Raw genomic sequence first — 10,807 nt, forward strand, 5'->3', positions numbered from 1 at the left:
AATTGTTTAGAGGATTTATTTATTTATTTATTTATTTTTTTTAAATCTACCATGATCGAGAAGTGTAGTGATTATCTGCTCCATAAATAGCTTCTGTTTTCTTTTATCTCTCGGTGTTTGATTAAGGCAGCGCAAAGTGGTCTCTCCTGAAATGGGCAAGTGCCACGCCTTACCAAGCACCCATGCCCTGCGAATAGTCCCAGCTTGGCATGTCCCATCCCCCTTTCCCTTTACTTTTTCTGTTTGTTTGTTTGCTTCTTCTTTGTTTTTTCCACTTTTTTCCACAGATGTAACGGTTGCTATAAGGACTTTGGTAATATCGTTTGAGATGAGGTTTGAAAAGCATTGAATTAAATTTCAGAGTCTTTACTGCCATCTACAGGAAAATGCACAAGTTCTCCATCTAACACCTGACTTTTCCCATCGAGAAAATCAAGATAAACATGTTTTTACAACAAGAACACATACTTGACATGGCCACAGGTAAGTAAGTACATATGTACAACCGGGATGGGATATATATCAAAGATGGCGCCGTGCATGTGGCAGCCTGTCGCAGCAGCTCTGAATGTTTTTACATTGTTGTATTTGTTGTACTTTTTAAATTCTTTTTATCAATGTTTGAGGACTGTGCTCATATGCAGCCTTAGGTTTGAGAGCATCAGAAAGCACTGGATTATGATTCTTTTTATATTGGCATTTTTAATTGGAACTTCAGGGGCAGTGTCAAGTGCGGAAAACTTTGACTTCATGATTTACTCGAGAGCAACTTTTGGCGCTTCAGCATACAGCGATGTCATCTGTACCAAGAATGGATATTCCTGTGGATCTGAGGAGAAGAAGAAGGGGGTGCAGAGCAGGAGTGAAACGCTGATTAAAGAAAAGACGATACAAGCCATCTTTAGCTGTTATCATAATGGGAAGTGTTCGATCATTAGTCTAGACTTGAATCAAAATGTTGTATTTTCCAGTTAAATTTGTAATGGATTTAGTAATCCCATTCAGAAAGCCTGTCCCTGTTATGTGCTGCAGACCAGCACTTCTCTCCTTTGGATTATGGGATCAAGTAAGCGTCGATCACAGGACAGAGTTTTATCTCACACTTTTTATCCAAGAACAGCTTGCAAAGTACAGACACAATCAAGCAAGTCTGCCTTATCTGCAAACTCAGTCAGCACAGGTGATTTTGGGATTGCTGGATGAAAGTGTATAAAAAGTGAGAAAGTTTATTGTTTGGTTTATATCAATAGAATGTCTTATATTGTTAATATGCAAGTGACATTAAACAATATTTTCCTCCAACAGAGCCACACAGTTGAGAGAATGTGGCCAGAAACAAATAATCAGCTTAATTACCCAATAAAGGCATCCTTAATTCAGTTAATAGACAGAGATGAATTGAACATGGAGGATAATGTGGCCAGATATTGCTGATCCAACCTGTCTTGCCATGTAGCCCATCTTGGACTCACCGGAGTAGTTCAGGCATGAAATGCACATAGTGAACAATACATACAGTATGGAACAGTGAACATACTTCTCTATTTTCTATTCTGTTGAAGTTCAACCCAACCCTATCCCACAGTTATGTTTATGTGTATACACAGAGCTACTAGTTTGTTAGCTACACCTTCCTTGTGCGTACACTCACTGAGCCTTACATTCATTACCTATAAGGTGGATTATCTGATTTAAAAAAAAAAAAAAGGGCCAGTGATGGAGATACAACTTGAGTGTACCAAATAAACTGAAAACCCTGTATCTGTATATATGTGTAAATGTGTGTGCAAGTGTGGTTCATAAATTCACACTAAATAACAGTAACCATAGAGTTTTCAGTAAATTGGAGTTTTCACTAATAGAAATAGAAATAGAAAAACTAACCTAAAATTTTTGCTCAATATAGCATAAAGAGCATAAGCTTAACATGACAGAACAAATTTCAGCATTTTGTTTTTTCGTTGTGTCATCAAACATAAACTGTGTCGTGTTGTACACTAAAGACTTCAGCGAGCCCAGCGACCCTATGCACATTAGTGTTGAAAGAATCTCCTCGGCACCTCATGCACTGGTCAGAAGTCTCCTGCCTCTGCTCTACACACACTTTGCACCCAAGGAGGCTGCTGCAGCATGTAGCAAACATAGACTCTACCATGAGACCTGAATAAAACAAATGACAGACACAATGCCAGCGAAGTACACAAAATCAAGATAAACATGTTTTTATAACAAGAACACATACTTGACACAGTCAAAAAAGTCTACACACCCCTGTTAAAATGGCAGGTTTTTGTGATGTAAAAAAAAAAAAAAAAAAAAAAAAAAAAATTCAATAAATAGTCCAAATGTAATTATAATACAGCTGTCATCAATGAAATTATTCTGATTAAACCCCAAATAAAGACCAGCACGCAACTCTTCTACATTTAGTGTCAGTTCAGTGTGTTTATATATTATAGCTTTAGATTTAGACATTCACTGTGTTTAAACTCCTGAAATGGTTTATTTTCCCCTCGTCACAAAATGGAGCTGCTGAGTTTCACTTTCACTTTCACCGTCTACTTGGTTATTCTGCAAAGGGGGAAGGGCAGTGACGCAGTTCAGAGTGACGTAGGTATTTGTTACCGATATGATTCCCAAATCCCCGTCTCTCGCAATGCGCATGCGTGATGTAAATAGGTTGCGATGACGCAGCCCGACCTTTACCACGCAAGCGAACTCAATCCTCTGCGCATGCGCAAAAAATTCCACACGTTCCGAAACGTTTTCTATTCAAAGTGGGCGGTCTCCAATCATTCTGATACATAATTACAGTATATAAAATGTGTTAATTAATTAAGCTATCCACTTTCCATAAACAAGTGTTTTATTTTCATTCAGATTACTAAAATCTTTTTACTAAACTCTGACCTGCTGTGGTTCTTGGTGCTGTTCCTATCAGAGTTAATCCACTTTTAAAGAGCTCTATGGAGTCATAATTCCTCTCCTTGTGGAGTCATAGTTCCTCTCCTTGCTGTTGCACATCCATACACAGACTGGTTGGGTGAATTTGTTTCTCTTTCTCATCCAAACCCTGTGTTAGAAATAGAGGAAGATTAGTAGATAATATATTCATGTCTTATTGGAGCCTTGAGCTCTACTGTATAAATATCTTATAAGAATTATTTTACTGGGACAGATTTTGTTTTAATTACAAAAATGTATATTTCTTGAAACAAAAGTATATATGAGCAGTGAATATCAAATACTTCATTTGTCCAGTTTGCTTTCTCTCTGCACCAAAATAATCATACAGCCATCATCAATTAAATTATTCTGATTAACTCCCAAATAAAGACCAACACTTAACCCTGCGGTTCTGTACTTCGCCAATAAAACCTTTTCCCCCAAAAATGGTTCTATGTAGAACCCTTGGAGAGTAAAGAACCTTTTATATTAAAACGGATCTATAATTCAGAGAATGTGTAATGTGAAATAAATGCCATTACTTTTTGCAATTTTCTTTTGGATCACCACTTACACTGAGGTGGTGTACACATGGTGTGGGGGTGTAGGTATGTATGAGTAAGGGGTGTTCCTAATAAAGTGGTGTGTGTGAGTAAGGGGTGTTCCTAATAAAGTGGTGTGTGTGTATAAGTAAGGGGTGTTCCTAATAAAGTGGTGTGTGTGTATGAGTAAGGGGTGTTCCTAATAAAGTGGTGTGTGTGTATGAGTAAGGGGTGTTCCTAATAAAGTGGTGTGTGTGTATGAGTAAGGGGTGTTCCTAATAAAGTGGTGTGTGTGTATGAGTAAGGGGTGTTCCTAATAAAGTGGTGTGTGTGTATGAGTAAGGGGTGTTCCTAATAAAGTGGTGTGTGTGTATGAGTAAGGGGTGTTCCTAATAAAGTGGTGTGTGTGTATGAGTAAGGGGTGTTCCTAATAAAGTGGTGTGTGTGTATGAGTAAGGGGTGTTCCTAATAAAGTGTTGTGTGTGTATGAGAAAGGAGTGTTCCTAATAAAGTGGTGTGTGTGTATGAGTAAGGGGTGTTCCTAATAAAGTGTTGTGTGTGTATGAGAAAGGAGTGTTCCTAATAAAGTGGTGTGTGTGTATGAGTAAGAGGTGTTCCTAATAAAGTGGTGTATGTATGAGTAAGGGGTGTTCCTAATAAAGTGGTGTATGTATGAGTAAGGGGTGTTCCTAATAAAGTGGTGTGTGTGTATGAGTAAGGGGTGTTCCTAATAAAGTGGTGTGTGTGTATGAGTAAGGGGTGTTCCTAATAAAGTGGTGTGTGTAAAGGGATGTTCCTAATAAAGTGGCGTGTGTGTATGAGTAAGGGGTGTTCCTAATAAAGTGGTGTATGTATGAGTAAGGGGTGTTCCTAATAAAGTGGTGTGTGTGTATGAGTAAGGGGTGTTCCTAATAAAGTGGTGTGTGTATGAGTAAGGGGTGTTCCTAATAAAGTGGCGTGTATGTATAAGTGTAGCATATAACATGTTGATATTCCTTTCACACTTAGAGCTTTTCAGCTCTTAAACATAAACGAGCACAGAGCTTACTGCAAACTCAATACAACATTCTTACAAACAAACAAGCTGTTCATGAATTAACCAAAGTCGTCAAACAAATCAAACAGTTAAAGGTTTTAATGAGATCAAGCACTGAAATGTGAGATATTTTCAAAAAACAAATAACAGCTTACTTAAAACAAAAATGTAAAGTTACTTAATCAGTAAAAGAAGCAGCATTATAATGAGCTTGTCTCAGACTATGTCCAACTCTAAACCAGACACAACAAAAATGTGGAAGATGATGATTTCTTCTCCAAAATAAAATCTGAATTATGCAGAATAAATGATGAATTATTCCTAAATGTCCAGCTCCAGACTGGTCCTGATATAAATCACACAGAAAACCCACAGAATGTAATAAAACAAGTAAAAACTCAGAGAAAACAGGACTATTAAAGGCATCAGAGACAGCACTGGAAATATTATTGAAAATGAGAAACACAAAAGAGACAAAATAAGGAAAAAATGCCAAGACAAGTCATCAAAACTAAATATAGAGGAAAATAAATAACTCACTTCTTATAGCGACATGGCCAACATTAAAATACACTAACTTACTACATCTAGAGGACAGTGAAGATGAAATGATAGAAGTGATCTCACAGATAAATGATGGGAAAAGTCCAGGACCTGATGGATTACCAGCAGAACTTTCCAGAGCCTGTAGGAGAGACATTGCAGATCTCTCAGCGGCTCTGTAGAATGAAGGATTACAGGAGAGAACATTAAATAAATCATTTTATCATAGTGCAATATCACTAATATATAAAAAGGACACCAGTATGATTTCAATAATTGGAGACAGAGAAGTCTGATGAATATAGATGATAAAATCCTGGCTAAAATAATTGCAAACCGGATGCAGGACACTTTAAATAAGATTATAGAAATAGAGCAGACATGTGTGATTAAAGGAAGATACATGAGGGACAACCTCAGAACAGTGAGAGACCTGATTATAAATACACCAGATATAAACTGCTTTATTGTAGGCTTAGACCAAAAAAAGCATCTGACTTTATCTCACTGGAATATTTATGGAGTGTAATGGACCACTACAGGTTTCCAAAAAAATTACTGGTATACTTAAAACTCTGATATGATACCCTACCACACCTGTTTTTGACTTGCCCCTCATTACTTCATGTCCTGCCATTGACAGAACAGCAGCAGGTACACTCCTGTCTGTCCTGCTTGGCCTGTTTCTCACGCTGAACGAAATAAAATCATAAAAGGGAATTGTGTGTATTTACATGGCAGAGTTTCTTGTAATATCGGGGCGAGTTTTAACACATAACTGAGATTGGGAACTGAATATTCAGCTCTGCAGGCTATATAAGCATTTAGAGACTGTAGGATAATAACTGAGAGATTAAAGAGTCAAATGATGATAAATTTGCCTCGTTTTAAATTAACGCTAAACACAGAGCTGAAAATTAACGTCTGTGTGAAATTTTACTTACACTATGGTAAAATTATCTTGCCTTGATATCTTCCAAAGTCGTTCGAATTTTGGTGCGATTTTTTATAATTATTCATATATGTGTGTGTGTATCGTTTCGTCATATATATATATATATATATATATATATATATATGACGAAACTGGTATCATATCAGAGTTTTAAGTATACCAGTTTCGTCATACCAGTGTATGTGGAAACTACTAAATAAAGTCTGTTAGCACGCGCCCCGCTCTGCCCTACATAACAAAAAGACTGGAGAGAGTTCACTTTGAATATAAAACAAGTTTCATAACATGTGAAAATGCACTGATCTATTTTTACTGCTTACTGCAGAATCACTTAAAAATACACACACACACACACACACTGCCCTTCCCCCTCTGCAGAATAAACCGTTAGATGGAAGTAAAAGTAAAACTCAGCAACAGTCATTTGTTGTTCTGTTACATTTCTGCTGATGAAGGAGAGAAATGCGAATGAAGCAGCCAGAAGCAGCAGCATTTTAGGACTTGATACCAGGGTTTGATTTAACACACCGATGTTGGAGTGAAGTAAACGTTTGTCCTGCTGTAATCTGGAGAAGGAGACATGACCTCCAACATGAGTGTGTCTGGAAAACAGGACTTAAAGAAAGACGAGAGGTGAGTTACTTTTCCATTCACCAGCAATAAATACACACCGTCTCATGGGAACAGATCTGTATCTCTAAACACTCACTAGTTAACAGAGGAACTAAACTTTGCTTTAAGGTGATTAATAGCAGTGAATATATCAGTGATCTGATGTAAGAACAGTTTAGAGAAATCATTCACTGAGAGAAGAGTAAAAAGGACTGTGTAATGTGTAGCATAAGAGCAGCATAGCTTTGAGTCAGTGAACTCTACAGGCTTTAAGACCCAGCTGAGTCAGTTAGCTGTGATTGGGACTCCTGACATCAGAGTAATTCCTGAGGTATGAGGCGAGTCTCCTGTTTGAATAAGTGTGCAGACTGTAGCTGAATTAAAAAGATGGAATTATTGGTGTTTAATGATGAACACATTGTTTAACAGTGCTGAGACAGCAGAGTATTAATTATTGCTGATATTTCTGTTGTAATTCTAGAATGATGGCAGGAAAGAGATCAGACTCACCAGAACCCAGCTGTGTGTCCATGAAGAGTGACGAGTCAATGGAAGAACCAATGAACTTCAGAGGCAGAGACAGTTCTACTGATGTGAGGTCAGTATAATGAGGTGTTTTACAGCAGTGTTCCACCTGATCAAACTCACTTGTCTCATTATGAAGCCCTTCATGAGCTTTATCAGGTGTTGAAGCAGTAAAACACTAAACTGTGCAGTGCTGCAGCTCTCGGACTGGCAGTGAGGAAAACTGCTTTAAGAGTTCAGTTCAGCCTGCAGTCCCTGAGCTGGAGGGTCTGTGGTGCTACAGAAGAACATTTACATCTGGGAAAATAATGACAATATAACTATTTCATTCATTTGTTTGTAAATATGCTAGTTAGGAAATCCTGAAATCAGTGTATTGTGTTAAGAGGATAGTGTTAAATATCTGTCTCTGTATTTTTTAGTGTTTGTTGTGCAGCTATGAATACATATAGTCCATATTACATGATGTGTTTTGTTTGTTCACAGACCACAAAAGAAGAAATCAAACATCAGCAGAAATCAGTTGGAGTCCATATTCAAGGTATGTTTATTTTTAATGTGTGTAGGGTGAATTTTTTTTTTTTAAGATAATGACAATTTACAAGTTTTATTTATTTGCAGCAGCATTATAGGTGATCAGACAGAATTTCTGTCAGAACTGTGGTAATAGAAAGAGACTTTTCAACTTTTCCTAAAAATAATATAACATAATAACATTATAATGTTTAGATCTGTTTCTGTTTCTAACCAGGAGCTGGAACACAAAGTCATCACTCTGATAAAGAATGAGCTGAAGAGGTTTAGGAATCTCCTGAGTCCAGATTACCCAGCATGCACTGAGAGGGAGGTGGAGGATGAGGAGGATCTGCACAGTGTCAGAGAGGGAGCGCTGAAGATCACACTGCACGTCCTGAAGAACATGAACCACACAGATCTTGCTAACACACTGCACAACAGTAAGAGCTCTGGACCTTCGGTTTGACACTGTTCCATTCTTAACACATCGACATGCCATTCTTTAATAAATATTGACTGCTGTGGTATAAAAAGAATAAAATCATTATGTGCTGTAATAGGAAATTACACAACTTCAGGGAAGTAACTGTAACTCTGCTTCATCACACCATCACATCACTCAATATTTTACTGTAACAGAAACACATAGTGTCAATTACTTACTTATCAGATTAAAGGTAATTTAAGATCAGCCTTTAGTTCTGTTTGCTTGATGAATGCACTTATGTTGTCAGCAGATAAAGGAACTTTAATTAGACCTTTAATTATAAATATGGGCTGCTGTGTCAGAACAATTTAACAGTTCATGAGGTCAGAGAGTTTAATTTGCAATGTGGCTGTTTATGTTTCTCTGAGAACATAATTTAGGAAGATACAGGAGTTAATTTTTTTGTTGCATTAAAATTGTTAATTCCTTGATTTATTAGAGTCTCTGGTGCCTGAGTGTCAGGAAGAACTCAAGTCCAACCGGATAGAGAAGTTTAAAATAATTAATGAAGGAATCTCACAGCATGGAAGCTCAGCACTTCTGAATGAGATCTACACAGAGCTCTACATCACAGAGGGTTGGAGTGGAGACGTCAATAATGAACATGAGGTGAGACAGATTGAGACAGTGTCCGGTAGACCAGCAACACAGGAGACAGCCATCAAATGTAATGACCTCTTTAAAGACAAGTCCATCAGAACTGTGCTGACTAAAGGAGTTGCTGGAATTGGAAAAACAGTCTCTGTGCAGAAGTTCATTCTGGACTGGGCTGAAGGAAAAGCAAATCAGGACGTCTTCTTCATGTTTCCACTTCCCTTTAGAGAGCTGAATTTGATGAAGCAGCAAAATCTCAGTCTCGTGAATCTTCTTCATCACTTTTTCCCAGAAATGAGAAAACTGCAATTAATAGACTGTGACTCCTACAAAGTGGTGTTGATCTTTGATGGTCTGGACGAGTGTCGACTTCCTCTAAATTTCCAGAACAATGAGAGATTGTGTGATGTGACAGAGGCAGCCTCAGTGGATGTGCTGCTGACAAACCTCATCAAGGGGAATCTGCTTCCCTCTGCTCTCCTCTGGATAACCTCTCGACCAGGAGCAGCCAGTCAGATCCCTCCTGAGTGTGTAGACCAGGTAACAGAGGTACGAGGGTTCAATGATCCTCGGAAAGAGGAGTACTTCAGGAAGGGGATCAGTGATCAGAGCCTGGCCAATAAAATCATCACACACATGAAGTCTTCAAGAAGCCTCTACATCATGTGCCACATCCCAGTCTTCTGCTGGATTTCAGCCACTGTTCTAGAGAGAATGTTGGGTGAAGCAGAGAGTGGAGAGATCCCCAAGACTCTGACTCAAATGTTTACACACTTTGTGAACTTTCAGATTAAACAAAAGGACCAAAAGTACCATCAGAAATGTGACCCTGATCCACAGCAGACCAGAGAGAATATCCTGGCACTGGGAAAACTAGCTTTCCAACAGCTGGAGAAAGGAAATCTGATCTTCTATGAGGAAGACCTGAGAGAGTGTGGCATTGATGTCAGAGAAGTGTCAGTGCACTCAGGAGTGTGCACCCAAATCTTCAGAGAAGAGTTTGGGCTTCACCGGGGGAAGGTGTTCAGCTTTGTACATCTGAGTGTTCAGGAGTTTCTGGCTGCTTTGTATGTACTTCTGTCTTTTGTCTTCGAAAAGAGAAATGTGCTAGTCGATCAAAACCCTGGCATTTTCCATGTCTTTATAAAGTCAAACATGTCTGATTTCCTCAGGAGTGCAGTGGACAAGGCCTTACAGAGTGAGAATGGACATCTGGACCTGTTCCTCCGCTTCCTTCTGGGTCTCTCCCTGGAGTCCAATCAGACTCTCTTACGAGGCTTAATGCCACAGACAGGAAGCAGCTCTCACAGCAAACAGGAAACAGTCAAGTACATCAAGAAAAAGATCAGGAAGAATCCATCTCCAGAGAAATCCATCAATCTGTTCCACTGTCTGAATGAACTGAATGATCATTCTCTAGTGCAGGAAGTACAAACTTACCTGAACAGAGGAGGTTACAGACGTCTCAGTGGAACCAGACTCTCTCCTGCTCAGTGGTCAGCTCTGGCGTTTGTGTTACTGAACTCAGAACAGCATCTGGATTTGTTTGGTTTGAGGAAATATGACCCATCAGAGGAATGTCTTCTGAGGCTGCTGCCAGTGGTCAAAGCCTCCAGAAAAGCAGAGTGAGTATTTTTATTTATAAATGTATTTCTGCATGGTTTGTTGTTTTAATGTAACACTGAATGGCACTGTTTGGATTAATGCTTGTTAATTGTCACTCTGATCAGCTTTAAACAAAACTCTGGTACTTTTACAGAAGATTGTTTTACTTTTTACACTAACATGTTATATCTGCACTGAGGGCTGGGTGATATGGACAAAATCTTATATCACAATATATTTGGTTCCCCTTCAGGAACTCGAGCTGCGTCACGAAACGCTATGGGAACGCCCCCGCGTGACCGCGCTCTGAATCACGTGTCTAATCCGTCCAATGGATGGGCGAGACGTCACGGGCGGGGTGACGTAGCGACCCGGAAGCATAAAAGCCCGAGCGGCGAGCCCCGCGTCAGCTTCCTGTTTTCAGCAAGCGCTCTATGTTTATTGTC

The 10,807-nt window shown here is 38.9% G+C and overlaps 1 protein-coding gene across 1 annotated transcript; it reads left to right on the forward strand.

Annotated features, from left to right (window-relative positions):
- Window positions 1-7,649: 7,649 nt before the first annotated feature.
- On the forward strand, window positions 7,650-10,396 carry LOC128318879 (NLR family CARD domain-containing protein 3-like). Its single transcript, XM_053237001.1, has 3 exons — window positions 7,650-7,700; window positions 7,911-8,115; window positions 8,602-10,396. The coding sequence occupies exons 2-3, from the start codon at window positions 8,079-8,081 to the stop codon at window positions 10,383-10,385; spliced, it is 1,821 nt and encodes a 606-aa protein (XP_053092976.1). The 5' UTR covers window positions 7,650-7,700; window positions 7,911-8,078; the 3' UTR covers window positions 10,386-10,396.
- The last annotated feature ends 411 nt before the right edge of the window (window positions 10,397-10,807 follow it).

This window comes from Pangasianodon hypophthalmus, chromosome 9, assembly GCF_027358585.1.
Source record: "Pangasianodon hypophthalmus isolate fPanHyp1 chromosome 9, fPanHyp1.pri, whole genome shotgun sequence".
Classification (NCBI taxonomy): Eukaryota; Metazoa; Chordata; class Actinopteri; order Siluriformes; family Pangasiidae; genus Pangasianodon; species Pangasianodon hypophthalmus.